The 20,134-nt window shown below is 37.6% G+C and overlaps 1 protein-coding gene across 2 annotated transcripts; it reads right to left on the bottom strand.

The window, feature by feature from the left end:
- Nucleotides 1-733: 733 nt before the first annotated feature.
- Naa50 (N-alpha-acetyltransferase 50, NatE catalytic subunit) lies at nt 734-19,673 on the bottom strand. 2 transcript variants are annotated; one of them, XM_032900226.1, is made up of 5 exons: nt 19,350-19,673; nt 3,920-4,053; nt 3,233-3,352; nt 2,692-2,758; nt 734-1,078 (listed from the first exon to the last, which is right to left on the bottom strand). In XM_032900226.1, the coding sequence occupies exons 1-5, from the start codon at nt 19,355-19,357 to the stop codon at nt 901-903; spliced, it is 507 nt and encodes a 168-aa protein (XP_032756117.1). In that variant the 5' UTR covers nt 19,358-19,673; the 3' UTR covers nt 734-900. The 2 variants fall into 2 exon arrangements, with proteins under 2 accessions (XP_032756117.1, XP_032756116.1); XM_032900225.1 differs by having other exon boundaries at nt 3,920-4,056; nt 19,350-19,672.
- Nucleotides 19,674-20,134: the final 461 nt, after the last annotated feature.

Raw genomic sequence — 20,134 nt, 5'->3', positions numbered from 1 at the left:
TATTATTGGGCTTACTGAAAAACAAGAGAAAACAAAATCAATTATAACAATCTTCTTTAGGTCAGTTAAAGGCCATATCTCTAGCTGGGATATTAAAACAGCTAATTTCACCAGCCCACACTCTACCAGTTAATTCCTCTAGTAACAAGATTAACAGCAGGAAAGAAAAAAAAAAAAAAAAAAACAAAAAAAAAAAACCCTGCTAACAAGAAACCCATTCCTCAGCCTGGGGGGTAGGGGTGGGGGTGGGAGGAAGCAGTTTAATTGAAATTCTTTGACCAAAGTATAATACTACCTATACAAACTGCCCCACCAATCAGCAAATAGAAAAAATTGCTTTAAAAACCTAAATAAGCATGGTATCTTCTCACAAGGATAACAATGGTCCAACTCCCGAGAGTGCTCAAAGGACTAAAGGTAGAGTGAAGGCAATGCTGGGGACAGGACCCCACAGGCGGTCTTGAAAACTCAAAGTACCACAAATCCACTAAGCTTGTCTATGAATTAGAGCACAAGATATTGCTGCTTCTTTGTCTTTTGAAATAAACAGTATAGTAGGCTCTGCCCTTCAATGTGAAAGCAGGATGTTGGTTTTAAAAAAAAATTTTTTTTTCAGTTAAAAATTTAAAATCATCTGACACCCAATTTTGGGGACATCTTAACTGTGAAATTATACAGATCTATCTTCTTCTTCCTTCAACCACCTCACAAAAGTAAGAGAACTAAAACAATCCAAACATGATCATTTTTAAGAGTCCATGAAAGAATTAAAAACTGTAAGAGGAAAGAAAAAAGGAGTAACAAAGGAGGAAAGCTGAAGAAAGGGGGAAGGGAACCAGTGGGTCTGTCTTTCTTTTATTTGGCGACAAGCAAGTGCAAGAGAGTTCATTTGAGATGTGTTCAGTTGTCTGTCTTTTGTGTCTCTGCACTCTGACCGGATGGGACTCTGAGGCTTTTCTGAAGCACATGCGCGTCTGCGGGCTCTATCCTCTTATAGTAGTTCTTCTTAGTCTCGATAATCTCAAAGCCAAACTTCCTGTAGAAGTCAATCGCTGACTCATTGCTGATCTGGACATGCCTGAGACACAGGGTAACATACACACAAACACATGTGTAAGACAATTTCCATCAACTTGCAAGTCTTAACCACAGGTAGTTAAACTGGTCAAGGGTACACGATCACAGGCATTTTGCACATTTTTTTTTTTTTACAATGATCAATATTTAACAAAGGTTAGTCAATTCCTGTCAGTAAATCTTAAATTTTACACTTTTAACCCTAAGTCCTCCCTTTGGAAGGCAGGTGATTGAGATCAGGATGATCAGTGTTTATTCTTACAGTTAACAAGATCATGAAGCTCAGTGGTTTAAAGAAAGCACCTATTGGTTTTCCAATGGACTGGAGTTCTGCTCACCACACTGCTGTGAGGTGGCTCACAACTGCCTATAACTTCAGCTCCTTGGATATCTACTCATGTGTGCGTGCCTCTCTCCCTACAAATATACACACACTAAAACCACAACAGTCTCAAATGTCCAAATCTATCTTCCTGAGATTCCTTCATTTCTCTTTGCAATACCAATGTGAAAACCATCAGTTGTGATCTTTGGCTTTATGTTTGTTAGTTGGTTTTTTTTTGGAGACAGGAGTGGTTTATCTCTGTCTCTATCCTGAAACCCATTATATGCAGACCATGCTGGCCTCAAACTCATGAGAAAATACCTGTTTCTGCTTCCTGAGTGCAGAGTCCTAGGATGAAAAACATGATCCACCACACCCAGTTGTCTTTGCTCTTAATACTGTTGCCTTCCTTGTCTCAAGTACAATCTCAAGTACAAACTAAGTTACTTCTGACTTTATTAAACTCTATTATAAATGAGCATGTTGCCAATAACCTTGAATAAAATATATCAATTATCAATGGCATTAATGGTCTCAAAATTCTGACTACCTGGACTGTGATCTTGGTTTCACCTCAGGTTCCTTATATATAATTATAACCAAATTATAACAAAAATAGTTCACCTACATTATCAGTTTCTTATACATAATTCACCAGCTCAGAATTAAAAAGTCATCCTGAATGGAACATATATGCTATTCTTCACCATTTCCTAAACAATACAGCAAAATAAAAACTTAGCGCGTGCCTAGCAAGCGCAAGGCCCTGGGTTCAGTCCCCAGCTCCGAAAAAAAAAGAACCAAAAAAAAAAAACAACAAAAAAAAACAACAACAAAAAAAACTTCTATAGCATGTTGTTTATTGTAGACATGCTAAGTAAATTAGGGCAGTTTAAACTGGGAGGATAGGTCATTTGTAAATAGCATGCCCTTTTCTACAGATTTGTAACATTTTAAGTGAATGAACTTATTCTTTTCTAAAATTTCTTTTATGGGTATAGGTATTTTCGTCTGCATATATGCCTGTGCACCACTTATAAATCAAAGGAAGGGCCCAGATCCCCAGGAACTGGAGATACAAATGGTTTTAAGAAACTCTGTGGACGCTGGTAATGGATCTGAGGACCTCTGGACTCTCCAGCCTCCCTTTTATAGCCCTATTGTCAAGAGAAAAGCATACTTTCAAGGGCTTTCAATCAATTAACAATGAGTGAGTAGATCCCAGTTCCTGTCAGATAGGGACTTATGCTGATAATCTATCAGACACTTGATACACACTAGGTACTTACAGATAGATGTTGTCAAAAGTGCCATCTTTCTCACAGATGTTTAGGACATGATTTAACATTTTAGTTCCTATTAATGAGACAAAGAATAAATAAGTAATCTTACAAATCAATCTTGAAATCTGACATCTACTTGCTATCTTTACTAAGTCCCAACACAGAATGTCACTATTTCCCCAAATTTATCCTTACTGTGCAACTTACATGTTTATAACTACTAGAAAAGGGCCCATTTTAGTACAAACAATTCCACACTGATAAACAAGATGTGACCGAATCTATAGGCTTTCACATGAATACTAAGCTACAGCTGTATTTTTCACAATTCAGTACCCCCCTTCCCAGTTTGTGCTCTCCTTTTTGTTTTTGTTTTTGTTTTTCTTTTTCAACACAGGGTTTCTCTGTGTAGCCTTGTCTGGTCTTGAACCCAGAGATCTGCCTGCCTCTGCCTCCTGAGTGCTGAGATTAAAGGGCTGTGCAATTGCCCGCCTGGCTTCCCAATTTCCTTAAAACAAAACAATAGAACAAAACACCCCATTTTTACCTATTCCTAGTCTTCGGTAAGGTGCAAGGCATCCTAGTGTCATGATGTAAAGTCTCTTTTGATTCTGTGAATGATCCACCCTGCAGCACACTGCACCTACAGCTATATCATTGAAATACGCTGCCACAGAAAATACAAAGATGTAAATTTCAACATTTTAGTCCAGCTCCTTTTAAAAACAATTTAAAAAGTTGTTAATAAGCACCCGATTTTAACTAGCTACTCTTATATCAATGGCTTCAACACACTGTCTGAAGAAGGCTAAACTTTCTCTGTAACAGTTATTAAATTAGTGATAAACACACAGGTTCACAGTAAATAACCAAAAACACTTAGGAGCCAGAGATGGCCCCGCAGTTAAAGATGCTTGTCACCAAGCCTAGCAACCTAAGTTCAATTGTTGGAACATACCATGTGCAAGGCTAGAATCAACTCCCTTAAGCTGTTCTCTCGATGTACATGTGTGGTCACACTTTTTTAAAAAAAAAAATGCTTTTAAAAAGTATTTGACATTTAGTATTTTTTTTAAAAGTCAAATATTCAAAATTGATTTCTCAAATCTGTAACATTCAAACTTCCTATGCTTATAAGAAGCCTGTATTAGTTGCTCTAATATTAACAGATATAATTTACAAGTACAAATGTTTTTATTTTTTTACAAATTTTTTAAAAAGAGAAAATACATACCAAGTTTTGCTAGCTCACCAACCTCTAGTACATCCTTGTAGAATTTATCATTATAGCTGACTGGAAAGATGACCTGGTTCAATCTCTTCAACTGTTTAATATTGTGGGGTGTCACATCTCCCAGCTCGATCCGGCTACTGGAACAAACCAAAATGTACTCAATAAAAGATAAATAACTTCATTTGTTAAGATAATATATTAAAAGGGTATCAGTCATTTTTTGCACATGACTGACAAATTCAATCCTTTTGTTATAACTTACTATTCCTAAAACACCATCACTTAGAAGAAAATTGTGCAAAACATTCAACCAAAATTCTACTCATAGCTTATTTATATAACTATATATATTTAGGGACAAATACAGCATACAATAACCAGAAAAAAAAGTGTTTATCACTTTTAGCTTGTTTAATAACAAGAAGGCCAGAAATATTATCCTTTAATGCTAAAATTGTCCTTATAGCTTACAGTTTAAAACTGCAGATACAAACAGACCAACAATGTCTAATCTTAACATAAAGATAGCAAACAGTATCTTATACTCTGCAGATGAGAAATTGGTACATTACAATCTAGCACTAAGTATTGAGAAACCTCCCCATCTCCTTTGTCTATGTAAGTAGGAAATAATTATAAAAAAACAACTTTCACTTATTTGTTGAGAAGAGCTACCAGTAACATCACATTTACCAAATGATATTAAGAATTTATATTCAGGGACACCCTATTCTTTCAGAATAAGAATTCTGACAACAGAATGAGAATCTGGGAAGTTTGAAAATTTACCTATGAATAATGCCAACAGTATCATTTTTAAGAAACCACTATATTCAAAGCAAATCATTTTGTGGGTGCAAAGAATTAAAAGAGAGCTTAAGATTCATTGGTAATAAAAGTGTTTTGCTTTGAAAAGTTGTCCATAATATCAACTTTTAATAGCTCAAATAAGACTTAGCACATACCGAAATGAACCTAAGGCAAACCCTCCTGGAAACCCACACAACAGTTAATTGCTAGTTCACCAGAACAATTAGCAGACATTTAAAGACATCTTTCCTTGTGCTGGAGATCAAGCTCAAGGCCTCCTGAATGCCATGTAAACACTTTTTTTTCTTGGTTCTTTTTTTTTTTTTTTTTTTTCCCTTGGTTCTTTTTTTTCCGGAGTTGGGGATCGAACCCAGGGCCTTGCGCTTCCTAGGCAAGCGCTTAACCACTGAGCTAAATCCCCAACCCCATGTAAACACTTTTTCAGGAACTACAACCACATCCTTAACTGTCCTTTTTTTTTAAGAGTAAATTTTATTTATGTTTATAAGTATTTAGCCTACGTGTATATGTGTGTGTGTGTATAATATATTTGTGCTTAGCACCCACGGAGACCAGAAAACCGTGTCAAATTACTGGAACTAGACAGCTACCATGTGGGTGCTGGGAACCAAAAGCAGTTAGGTGTCCTTAACTGCTAAGCCATCTCTTCAGGACCCTCATTTGCCTTCATAGAAACTGTTTACAGTGGATACCAAAACAACAAAAAAAGTAAATACTAAGACAAAATAAAAACCAAGACAACCAAGAGATCAGCAAAATAAATGTAGTTCCTATACTTTCGTGGTAGTTGGAGACCACAGAGCATTATAATAAATAGTGGAGAAAGGCAATGAATGCATGCATGGATATTTGTAGCGTGAAGCACTTACTGATGGAGCTGGTTAAATAAAGCACATTTCACCTGTATTAGTAAAAACATATGATGACATAGTTCATTTTATGAAGGAAAGGATGAATATAACTTTATATGCAGCAATCCAACTGCAGTAAAAATAGAAATGTTTGAAAGGATTACTTTTAAATGTATAATAAAATTGTAGACGAGTTTTAAAATCATCTCTGAAATGTTGAATAAAACTAGCAACTGAAAATTATAATCAGACCAAGGAAACATCATTTGTAAAGCTGATATACTCAGACATGAGTAAATATGATACAGTACCTTATCTTAGGTTCAAATCCTTTAAGTAATTTTACTCTGTAATATCAAATTTGGACATTTTGCTCACTAATGTAAAGAAACTTGTTCTACTTAAGCAATTCTCTTTTTAGTTATTTGTGTGAGTTTTGAAAAGCTTAGATTTACTTTAGCCATTTTGTTTCATTTTCTATTATACCAGTTGTGTTTACTGCAATATATATATATATATATATATATATGAACACATGATTTATTGAGCAGCCACACTGGTATGTTTACATTTTTTCCCACTGTTAGCCACTTAAGTGAATGATCTGTCCCCAAGTGTTTAACAGCTTATAATGAATCCCCTGTGTAAGCTGTCGTGTCTTCTCTAAATAGGTCACAGTGGTCTAAGTTTTCCCTTCTTTAAGGCTGAAGTTTACTTGAAACTTTAGCTGTTGTTTTTCAGTGCTAGAGCTTGAACCTAGGTCCTCCCTCACCATACCAGATAAATATGCTGTATCACTAGCTTTTAAAACGTTTCCCTTCCAGTTTATATTCTTCACATTAAAACTAAACCGAACAATACAGGTGTTCTATCCTGTAAAACACAGAAGCACACATGTAGCTTACACCCTGCCTGTATTGCTGCTTTTATTCTAATGCCATAATTGGGTGCAGTAACTGTCTCAGCTTATATTGACTACACTGATTAAATCACTTAACAGTAAGAGTTACCCAAGTAACAAGCGTGTCACACTACTAAAATGCATGAAAGATAAATGAAAGAGATTAAGATTTAAAAAAACAAACAAACAAACAAACACCAACCAACTTCTGAAGCAGGAGAAATGGCAGTGGTTAAGAACACTTACTGCTCTTGGAAAGGATCAGAGCTTAGTTCACAGTGCCCACGTCACATAGCTAGCTCACAAGGCTTGTACTCCTGTAATTCTATTCCATGTAGCTCCAGGGAATATAATGCCCTCTTCTGGCCTCTACAGACATCCCTGCAACACGTGGCCTACATTCACACATAAAATTCATTCTTAAAAGATTATACAACAGATGATTTCATGGTAAATGCCACTCAGTAGTTGTTACATTGCATGACATACCTTTCACCATTTAAAACAACAACAAAGACAAACCCCACACAAAACCTTAGCTTCTCTCTATCTTTAAAGTGCAGTTGGGTGTATCTATCATACATGGCTGTTATGCTGGCTACTTGGGAAGCTGAAGCAGGATTGCTTGAGCCCAGGATGCAGAGACCACCCTGAGCCACACAGGAATCTTATCTCTTGACCACAATATGTTTCTTGCAAGCAGCATGTACTCAAGTCATATTTTAAGATCGTAAATGGGATGCTGTTTCACTCAGTTTTAATGAAATCATTAACTTAAGTCAAATTCAAGTCCACCAGCTTCTAAGTTTTGGTTTGTATTACTAGTTCTTTATCTTTCCAGTTATTTAAGAGGTCAGTTTTTTTTCTTGAATTTTTATCTTTTTATTAAAATTAACCTCATGTTTTGGGGAATAAATCTTTTGACAAGTATGTTTAACCATGTAACCACCATTATTTAAAAACATCTCACCAGGAATCTATTATCACAATGAATCTCTGTAACTTGTTGTAGTTAAACTCTACTATCCTCAGGCAAGCAACCTTCTCTCCTGTTTTTAATTTTGCTCTTTCAATGTCACATTAATTAAAACGCACAGGACTTGTTTCACTTTGTTTTTATTTCTTGGTGACATTCTCAGTATGTAACCTTGGCTTTCCTGGCACTCTTCTATACTACCATGGCTGACCCTTAACTCCAGAGATAAAGCTGCCTCCACCTCAGAGTGCAAAAGCATGTATACTAGACCAGGCTAGTTGTTCCTTTACTCATCCAAATGCAGTTGTGACTTAACATGCCGTTCTTTCAGCACACAATTCATCTCAACCTTACTTAGTACTGAGTAGTACCATGGTTGAAGCCAGGCCTGAATAGCACAGAGCTACACGTTTATCTTTTAAAGGGCATTTGGGTTGTTTACTGGGTTTTGAAGATTTTGAAAAGAGCTACAAACATTTGACACAGGTTTTTATGACAATGGAGGCTTCAATTTTTTTTACTAAATACCTATGAATGACAAGTGTGAATTTTAAATGAATTTTAAAGTATGTCAGAATCCCAGTTCTGTATTTCACTAATATTTGGCAGTTTTAAAACTTAAGCTGTTCTAAGTGTGCTATTTATATGTAGTGATGTCTTATTGTGATGAAAGACAGTGATGACCCATCTCATTCTTTCTCTCTAACTTTCCAAAGATGTACTCACAGAATTCAGCTTTTAAAAGTATAAAATTTGGGGTAGAGAGATAGACTGCTTAGCAGTTGAGAACACTTGTTGCTCTTATAGAGGATCTGGGGTTTGACTCCCAGAAATCAAATGGTGGCTTATAACCAACCATAACATTAGTTCAAAAAAAAAAAAAAAAAAAAAAAAAAAGAAAAACAACCAAAAGCAAAGAACAGATGCCCTCCTCTCTGACCTCCACAGACACATGCAGGCAATACACATACATAATACTTTAAATAATAGAGAATCAATGATATTTTCAGCTATTTGCAAAGACAAACAACTATCACATAGATTCACCTTCGGAACAGTCCCATCACATCCAAAGATGTTTATAGTGTTTTTTTCCTATTCCCAGCTGTCAATACATCTATTTTCTCTTTGCCTTTTCTGAACAAAAGACCACAGATTCAAAGGCTTAAAGCAAAAATATGCCCACTCATAGTTCAGGTGGTTATAAATCTGAGAATGCTTCCCACAAGCTCGTAACCTCTTTAGGAAAGAATTCTTCCTTATCTATTTTAGCTTGTGACAGACAATAGAGGCATTTCTTGGCTTGAGGCAATATAAACTTTATAATCTTTTTTTTTATCTTTATTAACTTGAGTATTTCTTATTTACATTTCGATTGTTATTCCCCTTCCCAGTTTCCGGGCCAACATCTCCCTAACCCCTCCCCCTTAAACTTTATAATCTTAACTTTATAATTTTTCCCTCCTAATCACAGGTTTCCTGTTGCACCTGTTCTCTCGAACACCAGTCATGACTTAGGATCAACTCTAATCCAAATGACCTCTTCTTAATTTCATCTTCCAAGCCCCTATTTCTAAATAAGGAGACATGCTAAAATTCTATGTAAGCATGACTCTTTGGTGGGTACTATGTAAATTACCTTTTCTACCAAAATCTTGATTTTACTTCAATGAGAAGCATTTTTGAGTATTTGAACCTAAGAGCTATAATTGTGCTATGCTATGAAGTCTGACATCACTGTTAAATTGGTAATACAAAATTAATACTAGGTTGTCTCCCAAGGTGGCCACACTATTTATACTCCCACCAATAATGCATTATGGGACTCCATGGTTTCTATTGGTTTAGGATTGATCTAACTCATTAGAGTAAGATGATGATTCAGTTGCACTGTTTTTACTGTTTAAAACATGAAGTAAAAAGAAGCAATACTATTGTGATTAGGTACACCCTGCTCTAACTATATTGTGTGAAACAGTGCTTTTCCAGGCTGCCTTGCCCTGAGGAGCTCCATCAGAAGAAAAGGATGACTGTAGCTCCTAGGGGAACCCACAAACTATACTACTTCCTGTCAGTCACTACCTACCTAGCACAAACTGATGAGTCGCTCCTGGGAGTAGAAAGGGAGTTTCCCTATAAATTACTGAGATTATAGGGAAATATGGATGCATGACTTAGGACCATTAGAAACACCAAAAAAGGGGTTGGGGATTTAGCTCAGTGCAAGGCCCTGGGTTCGGTCCCCAGCTCCAGGGGGGAAAAAAAAAAGAAACACCAAAAAGGGGGTTGGGGGTAATAATTTCCTCCTCTTAGCCCCATAAAGTGATGGCTCCTCAACACTGTGATGTCACAGCCCCAATTTAATCTATCACCTTATATACCTCCCCCCCCCCGTGTGTGTGTGTGTGTGTGTGTGTGTGTGTGTGTGTGTGTGTGTGTGTGTGTGTGTGTGAAGGACCAACAGGCAAAAGACTTCAGACTGTCACTGGAGCTTTGGCTTCCTGTCCACTTTTTCACATTTCCTGTGCTCAGATCATATTCAGCTTTCCATCTTGAAGCTGAGCTCTCAAAGCTGGATCCCAGAAGCAATTCCCTGGTTTGTTTTGCTCTTACCAATACAGATAGCTCCCTTCTGAACCCTGAACATTTGTTGTAGCTCCTCTAACTTGTGCTCACTGTACAAACCACATATGTAGATATGTAAACATATTTGCTGTAGGCTATGTGATAAGTCTATACTAATAATTTAGATGGGAATTACAGAACTTAACAGCTGTCAGATATGGTGGCACACACCTTTAATTCAAGCACTTGGGAGGCAGAGGCAAAGGGGAACTCTGTGAGGTACAGTTCAGCAATTCCAAGACCGCCTAAGCTATATAGAAAAACCATCTCAAAATCAAACAACCAACAACAAACCTTTTGTATTCACTTCAACCACACTACTTGGAAAACTGCTGCCACTGAAATCATTAAACCATGTGAATTTAATGTTACTCAATAAATTCTGACATTGTAGAAAGACAGAAATGTGCTCACATATACATATCTCACTTTTGTAAACAAAAACCTTCAAATCTTAAACCTCCAACTGTATCAAGCCCTCCAATTATTAAGTCTGCTCTTGGTGTAAATCTGTACAAATACATATTACATGTTTGTATACCTGGTGTGGATATTTGTGAGAGAAATTAAGTCCAAGGTGATTCCACTGAACCTTCATTCTCTGTAACTTTCTTTGGTGGGGGGGTATACGTAGGTGGGAGGTAGGTGTATGATGTTGCTGAGGACTAAACCTGCATCCTTAAGCAGGCCAGGCAAGTGCTCCACTATTTAGCTACATACTTCAAGCCCTGCATGCATTTAAAGCAGAAAAAAAAAAGAACATAGAAATTTTGCTACCTAAGACAAACATGAGAATATGAGATTCCATAATGTTTTCTTTTATTAGTGTCACTTTAAAGGAAATAATGGCCTTAAAAAAATCTTATGCACTTAAGTTCAAATATTACCAAATGTGACTTAAAGCAATGTTGATGTTTAATGAATCAAAACAAGTTAACAGTAGTAGGGAGAATGAACTTCAAGACTTTTTACATAAACTAAGCTCCTGTAACAGACTACTTTTGAGAATTGTTACTTCCAACACACTATAGAAATACTACAAGAGCCTGGCAGTGGTTCTCTGAGTTCCGAGGCCTGCCTGATCACAGAGCAAATTTATGACTAAAAGTTTATGTAGCTCACAGTGCTAGAGAGAATGCAAGACTAAAACCCTATCTGGCTGGTAGTGCTGTTATATTAACAGTCACCACATGATTTAAGAATAGGGAGGAAAAGGCCCTGGCTCTGTGGACTCTGTAACCGTAACAAAGACTTTAATTTATTCAGAAGCACAGAGCCCCATAACCTAACCCCCTTACCATTCACATTTCTCAATACTATAAGATAGGAATTTAGTTTTTTTAGGGTGAATTTTAGAACAATCAAACTGCAGAAAACACCAAATATAATCACGTTTTAAGATAATGTAGTTATGCTAAAAATTTTAAAACAAAGTAAGGGGAAAAATTCTGAAAGAACCAAAGAGGGAGATATGACTCCAAAAAAAAAAAAAAAAAAAAAAAAAAAGAACCCCCCCCCTTTCCCCCAAGGTTTGACTTACAACTGGGGGAAAAAAAAAAAAAAAAGCAAAGAAACTCCCTATACCTGCTGCTTATTCATTCAATGGCTACAACCCATCTTGGAACAAAATTGTAACTAATTAGTCAGATTTTGTTTAGTATCTTTTGTTGAAGATGCCATAGAAACCACTGAGCCCACCCTACTTATCTTTACAGAGATTAAATTAAATCCAACAGAGAATGTGCTTGTAGAAAACATTTATAAATAAAGGTGGAATCAGGCATTTCTAGGAATTTTCATTATAGTGAGAGATCCATTCTATCATATCCCCTCAAAGCAATCACCTGCATTCCTTAAGGTTAAAGAGAGGGATATATGCTCCATAAGGGTGCATCGACATATTTTAGCAGAGGTCAAAGTATGACTAAGGTCAGTAAAAAATTTCAAGACATTAAAACAGATTTTTCCCCCCTTCTGATTAGTAGGACTTAATCTAAACCCTGGCTTTCAGTAAATGACATGAAAGGTCAAAAACATGGCTTAAATACACTAACAACTCAAAGGGCCTTCTTTTTCTATTACTGAAATTTCTCCTACTATGTTTATCTGTCCTCCTCTTTCCCAATTCCTCTAAAGACAGTGTCTCCTGCAGCCCCGGCTGGCCTGGAACTTGTTTTTTTGTAGCTGAGCATGACCTTGAACCACCAAACCTCTTCCCAAGTACACCAACAAGCCCTGTCTGGCCATTAACTTTTATACTTATCTTTTCTACCAAACTCCAAAATGTAAGACAGGATCGTTAGTAAATCCAAGAATCAGTAGCTAGGTTTGGGCTTCTCATTTAGATTTTAAAGTAAGGCCTCTCAATCTTCTAACTACTGACAATTTGGAATGGATACTCCTTGGGGCTGCACATCTTAGGTTGTTTAATCGGATCCCTAGCTTTTACCCACTGGGGGCTATTTCTTTTCTCTACCTTCATGAATCGCCTCATTTATCCAATTATAGTTCAATTCATCCAATATAGAAAATTAGTTTTGAGGCATCCTTTATGTGTCCTAATTGAACATGTTCAAGAGTTTCCCCCAAGTAGTAGGTTTACTGAAAGGTAACTGGACCACAGGGAGTCTAACTTCATTAATGGATTCACAGTGACTGGGTGACTAGGAGATAGGCCTCAGTAGAAGTAGGCACTTGGAAGCCATGCCTATGAAGGGCTGATCTTGTCCCTGACTCTTTCTGTCTGGTTCCTGGTAATATGATCATAGAGATGAGTATCTCTTCTGCTAGATAGAAACCAACACTTTATATCATATTTGAATACCTATTAAATCCATTTCTTTAATGTTATAAATGATTTTCATACTCTTCCATTTGCAGGATAGTTCAAGTCATTGTTTCAGCTTGAATGCTGAAAGTATAATGGAAGGAGATAATATAAGCCAAGGATATAATGCCATCACAAAAAAAAAAAAATCGGGATTTAAAAAAAAGTTTGATTTCTGTTCTGTTTAAAACTCCTTCAGCAGGTTTAGAGTATAGTAGGCACATCAGTAATTCAAGCACTTAGAGGTAGAGGTACTGAAGAAGATCAAGTCCAGCCTAGGCTACAGAAATCCCAAACAACAACAAAAATCCCAGTTGTACTCAGTCTTACAAATCAAACTAAACACCTTAGCATTGCATAATATATAATAAAGCCATTCCTATTGATGGACACTGGTCTAGCCTTAGCTCCCAACTTCTTGCTCTATAAAACTGATCTGAATGTTTCAACTTCATTTTCTCAAGAACATTATTTTTATTTTTAAAGTTTTGGCAGTTGATAAATACCACCATCTTTAAAAAAAATTAAACACGTTACATGAAATATAAACGACTATTAAAAGTAGAAAATGTCCAACTTCACTAAATAAAAATTTGGTATCAAAAGAAAATGCTAATTATATAATCAGAAAAGTAAAACTAGACTGAATATGTACTCAAAATCAACTTAATGAAACTACTATTTCTATTTTACATATAGCCATGTGTAGTCACAGCACATGCAGAAAAAAAATTTGTGTTTTCAAGACAGGATTTCTCTGTGGCCCTGGCTATACTGAAACGCCAGCTATAGACTAGACTGGAGCTGTATTCAGAGACACCTACCTCTGCCTCTGGAGGAATTAAAGGCAGGCGTTCACAACCCAAAATTTCTACCATTCTTGGCTGAAATGGTGGCCTGTGTTTTTTCAAGTTTCTTAAGGTTTTACCAAGTTTTTCTTCCTTGCAGGTTTTGCCTTTAAAGAGATCTTGAACATTCCTAACAGTAAAAACTACTTTAGGAGATCAAACAACAAGTATCTATTGGGTAGGCATGGTAGCAGGCTTTAATTCAAATACTAAATAGGCAGAATTAAGTGGATCTCTCTGAATTTGAGAACAGCTGGGCCCATCCAGCAAATTCTAGGCCATCTGATGCTACAAGAGTCCCTGTCCCTAAACAAAAACAAACAAAAACCAGAAAACTCACTGATAGGAAAATACTCCCCAAATGATTAAGGATATATTATTAAGGATACAAACATTAAATAGAATATTAACATTATATATATATTAATATTTAATTACACGTTTAAGAACTATGTATATAATTTATTCCTTTTGGAATATGAATACATGCACACACACTCTAACTCAAGAAGATGGATCTTAGTGAGCTCAAGGCCATCAACATATTGATCTACACATTGAATTTCAGAACAATTTCAGAGAGAAACCCTGTCTGAAAACAAAAACAAAAACAAAACAACAGCATGAGGAATAATGGAAGCAGACACAGGTTGAACTAGCTCAGGAAATGCAAATACATACATTTCCCGTTATGTTTTTCAACCATAGTAGAAGTAGTAATTGGAAACAAGAGTTTATCATCAAAGCCCAGGCGCAGTCTCAGAATCTTCTAATACAGAGGTATAAACTGAGAAGTTAAATGCGGTCCACAAGCTGAAACTTTTAGGAATACCTACCATCTGGGAATTACATTCTAAAACATTTTTTTACACAACTTTGGTCTTTAAGGCCCTGGCATAGTAATGTCCAAAGGAAATATAATAAAATTACATATATAACTCTCATCTCCTTAGTAATGGGATTACAGGTATATACTACCATGCTAGATGCACACTAAACCTTTAAAACTCCCTCACTTTACTCACAGCATACTTCAATTCAGATGCTAATATTCCTGGGAAAGTTTATATATACTAACTTTTAATAAAATTTACTGATCTATATATCCATCCAATTGGTGTTAAAAAATGCTTTAAAATGTCAAAAAAAAGTGACATTTAAATTTTAATTTAAACGATGGCTCAGCAGTTAAGACCACTCTTCCAGAGGACCTGGGTTAGATTCTTGGCACCAACATGGTGGTTCAGAGGGGATCATCATGCTCTTCTGGCCTCTATAAACCAGGCACACATGATACAGAAATAAATGCAGGCAAAACATCCATACACATAAAAATCTTTTTATAAAAAGTCTAAACTAAACTTTAAAATTTACTTAGATGTACGTACAAGAGTACTTCATGTACTGCTCATGGCCAAATGTGGCTATCCACTACTGCACCAGAGACGACTAACACTCTGCTAGTAAGTTAGACACTGAGGTTTATTTGGGGTTTGTTTATTGAGACAGGACTTCACTGTGCAGCCCTGGCTGTCCTTGAATTCAGAGATCCTCCTGTCTCTGTCTCCCAAGTGCTGGTGTGAACCACTGATGGCCCCAAACACTGAGTTTTAATTAGCAGAGGGGCTGGGGGAAGGCAGGGTGATAGGGCTATTGTGTTACAATTCTGCAGCTTTAACTACAATCCAGCTTTAAAGTGAAGTGTTCTACAGGCTACTAGTAGTATTATACTGGTTACTGCAGGGTAGGTTTAAAACAAAGATAAAGAACACTTGTGTAACTGAAAAGACATGCCTCCTCAAACCCCATGACATTGAAAGCTAAAGTTAACACCTGGAGGACAAAAATCAAGATTTCTACAAGATGAAGCAGCAAAGTAAAATTTAAGACAGGTAATAATTAGTTTGTTCTCAAAGAGGCACTGACTTTGGAAAACAATGCTTTATAAAATAAGACTTTAACTGACAAAAATTAGCATGTAATAATTGAAACTTTGGCTACAAATTTTAACAAGAACTATAAAAATATTATAAAACAGGAAAAACATGTAAGCACTTAACCTCCTGGATGATTCTTACAGCAATTTTTTTTTTCCTTGAACAGTGTTGGATGTATCCCAGGCTGGCATTAAATGTACTATGTAACCTTGAACTTGATACTTTGGCCTCTGTCTACCCAGTGCTGGGAAACAGTGTGCACCACCATAGCCAGTTATTCAGTGTTGGGGTTTCATGCAAGCATATCACCAACTGAACTTAATCCTGAAACTCACAGAAACCCCTTATTGATTGATTGACTACAGCTTTATTAAAAGTTATTCACCATTTTGAGAAAGAAGGAATCACAAAAGCAACACCACTCATCAATGTGCTTATCTCTTCAAGTAGAAGATAAATCATGATTGTATTTCAGATAACATTTTAAAACTCTCAGCACAGCAAAGAAGGCATCACAAAGTTTTGTTAAATTTTAGTATCTCAATCAACAGGCCACATATTTCTGGTTTTACACAAAAAGCAAAATATGACCTATTTCTAGTCAGGTCCTACAAAGAGTTCTATTGGTATACAAAATACATTTTTATGTAGGCTTTGTAGCATAAAAACTAAGAAAACTGATGGATCTGAAAGTTAGGGGCACCTATCCGGATTGAGAAGACAGGAGACAGAGATACAAATGTTTTCTATTTACTATGTAATCACACCTAGATAAAGACAGAAGACTTTCTGGGCCTGACCCCAACATATATAATAATGGTATAACCACTATTTTGTATTTGTCGACAAAGCTTCACTTATAACTATAGAATCTTATGTTCCACATTTGGCCAAGTTTCAATAGGTAACCATTTTGCTCAGTGTTTATATTATTCCTGCCTACCTTTTTAGCTTTACTTTGGTCCACTTAGCATTCATATCTTATTTAAAGGCATTTTTATTAGAACTAATTTGCACCTCTTTATTAATAGTTGAAAGGTAAGTGGATTTAATTTTATTTTCTATAACCCTTGACAACTAATTACACTGCCAGTCATTGTGTCTATGGCATACTGAATATCATCTTCCCAACCACAAATTCAAGCCATGATGTCCTTGGTTCATAAAAACAAGAAGCCTCATTTGAAAGAGCAAATAGTCTAATAATGTACTTCTCATTTTTCTCCATATGTATATAAAAATATATAGTAATTATTAATTGCAAATTTATCTATTATGGAGATAAGGATGATTTACAACAGGATAACCTACTGCTGTTACTAATAAAAATACTAAAGTAAGAAATACGAAGTAAAGTATTTTTAAAAGTAAGCTTAAAAAGTTTCAATGCCCAAAATTTAAATCACAGATTAAATCAGTGTGTATTGGTGGTGGGGGTGTGTTCAATTTTCAAAACTTCAGAGTCCTCTATAAAACTGTTTGGTAAGCTCAATATACAATAGAAATTTAGCAAATAAAATTTCAAACAAAATCCATGGAATAGAGCCTTTTCAATAAAGTCAGCAGACTGAACACATAGTATTCAGTTAGACAGGTTCTGTATCTCAAGGACATCAACATCTTAAAAAACAAACAAACAAAACCAATACTGCCCTATACCCCGATCTCATTTCTTAAAAGGAAGAAAAATTAAAAGTCCCATGCTTATTGGGAGTTAGGAAAAAAATAAAAATAAAAAATCTATACCTGTGAAATCATCTTGAAATGTTTAGTCCAGAACCCAATTCTAAGCCCTCAATCCTGGGAAATAAAAAAATTAACTTAAGGAGTCTTAATTTTGAGCCTAATTATTGGCCTAAAATATGGATTCAACAATTCCAAGTTTTCTCCAAATCTGCCCACTAATGCATTTCTAGGCCTCCATCATGTTATATTTAAATATCTACTCAAATAGAAAGAACCAGCTGGTAAAGGTGGTTCAAGCCCATAATACCAGCAACTCAAACGGCTAAGGGAGGCAAGAAGATTGTTGCCAAGTTCAGTGTCAGCCTGAGTAACTTAGTGAGACTCTACCTCAAAATAAAGTGCTGAGGATATAGCTCAGTGGCAGGGTACTTGCAGAGCACCGAGTACTTTCCTTTAATTCCAAGAACTCCAGTTAGTTAATAAGGTGGAACTGCTTCAATAGTACCCTAAATAAAAGTTCAAACAAACAGCCAACACCACCACTGTGTGGTCATTTCTATTGTCAAGTATCAGAAAGATTACATCCTATACCTAACGAAACTGAACTAGACCCAGGATTTTTTAACCTAAACATCCAGCATAATTTCTTAGTCTTGTTATCTTCATTGTTTTTACTATAACAGAACATGGCAAGTATGTTCTAAATCTGTAGCAATGAGTAGAAAAAAAAATAAGAGTATCAAAGTGGTACTCTACTAGTAAAATAAAATTCCGAAAGATAACTGAGTCATATTTCTAAAAATTTCTAAAAGCATCCTGAATAGTGGCTCAGATGGAGCAAACATTCCCCCCACCACCACCCCAAAAAAACAAAAACAAAAAAACAAAAAAAACCCCACTGAAATTAATAACTTAAAGCAAACCAGAGTTTAGAAAAAATGTCTTACATGCAGACTTAAAGTCAAAACTTTCTCAGAATCATTTCAGATATGAGGTCCTTCATTTTACACAGAATGAGACGATTTATTTCGCTCTCCAAAAAACGATGCTGAACAATTTAACTGAAAACATTAGTAATAATTTTCAGCTGACTTAGAAAAACCCTTACGCTATCTCAAAAAGTTTAAGCTTTCTTTTTCCTCTAAAGATTGTAAAGGCAACCTCCAAAACTGGCGATGCTAAATACTGAACAGTAATATAAATCAATGGAAAGGAAATACTTTCAACCAAACGGGAACAGTTAAGCCAAAATAACTTCTAACGTTACCGAAGATTTGAAAGATTAAACCTCAACTTTGCTAACGAAGAGTAAAAAAGCAGCTCCTCCTTGCACTGGGGGGCAACACACACCACTGAAGCAATAGCTCCACCTACTGATCCATGATACTTCCTTAAACATTTTGGCACCCCAAAGTCTACACCGCTCGAGTTCATTCCCCCTCCCTCCCTCCTCCACTCGCTCTGACCCAACCCAAGTCCGTTGAGTCACTAGCTCCTAGCACTCATCCTCCGTGCTCTTTATTCCAATTCCTTTTCCCTCCAGAAGGTTCTGCACGGCCCACAAGTATGAAGAAAACCGCAACGTGTCAAAGCCCGCGGCCACAGCATGGATCCCGGATTTGGATGAGCACCTGAGGCGGCTCAGTCGTGCGCTCCCGGGAAGAGGCCCCGGGAGCGTCCTAATACCTTCTCCCCGGGGTCTCATTCGGTGCACACTCGTTCTCCGGGCTGAAATCGTGGCCTCGCGCCCTTGCCTCCGCCGGCCCTTCAGCCCGCCAACAGCCGGCCTAGCCTCCGCCCCCCTCCGGGAGCCAAGGGACCGGGGAAGCCTCGCAATGTCCCTCCGCCAGGTCTTCGCGCGAGTCTCTTCCCCGCAGCGCTCCCCCAGTCCACCGACCCACGCCCCTCTCCGGTGCCCGCCGGGCCCTCGCCCGCTGCCCTTCCTCACCCTTTCATCTTCTCCGTCTGCTGAGGCCGTCGTTACAGCCGCCACCAACGCCGTCGTCCTCGTCGCCCCGAGCTCTCCGCGCCCTAAGCTCAGGCCACTCAACCTCACACGCCGGCCTCTTGGCTGAGGGGACGACGAGGCCGCGAAAGCCAAGCCAGGCCCTGAAGCTCTAGAAGACGCGGGGAGATCTGCCGCCGCCGCGCTGCTGCCGCCGTCGCTCCTCCACACGTGCACTCCGGACACTCAGCTCCCGCCCGCAGCTGCCGCCAGCCAGACCCGCCGCCCCGCTGTGACCTTTCACCCCGCCCCCTCAGCGCGTCGGCGCGTCCGCCGCGTCGCGCGCAACCGCAGTGCTCGGCGCCGCCAGGACTCCACCCCCTCCTCTTTCTCCAGGGCTGGGCCTACGGTCGGCTAGCTCCACCCACCCTTTGCGACACTCCAGTGGAGCTTGCTTGGTAGGCTCCGGCGGTAAAATCCGGATTTTTCCACCCTTCCCTCTCTTTCAAACCAACAAGATCAGCCTGTCCCGCCCCCACCCACTTTCTAGACCTCCAGTGACCTTCAAATCCTCTTGTCCCCTAATAGGGTTTTACAAAATGGATTCTTCTCAATGTAAGAAAGCCTGTGGAAGCTTGCAGTAAATGTGTTTTAAATTCAAAAGGTAACGATGGGTCTGGATAATTTGGCTCTCCTCCAACAGGCCAACCTCACAGGTTTTTTTTTTTTTTTTTTGAAATCACGTGATAGGCTTATGCCTTCCAGCCAGGATTTTACTGAGGCCTTTA

This window comes from Rattus rattus, chromosome 4, assembly GCF_011064425.1.
Source record: "Rattus rattus isolate New Zealand chromosome 4, Rrattus_CSIRO_v1, whole genome shotgun sequence".
Classification (NCBI taxonomy): Eukaryota; Metazoa; Chordata; class Mammalia; order Rodentia; family Muridae; genus Rattus; species Rattus rattus.
This window is presented reverse-complemented; position numbering and strand designations above follow the sequence as displayed.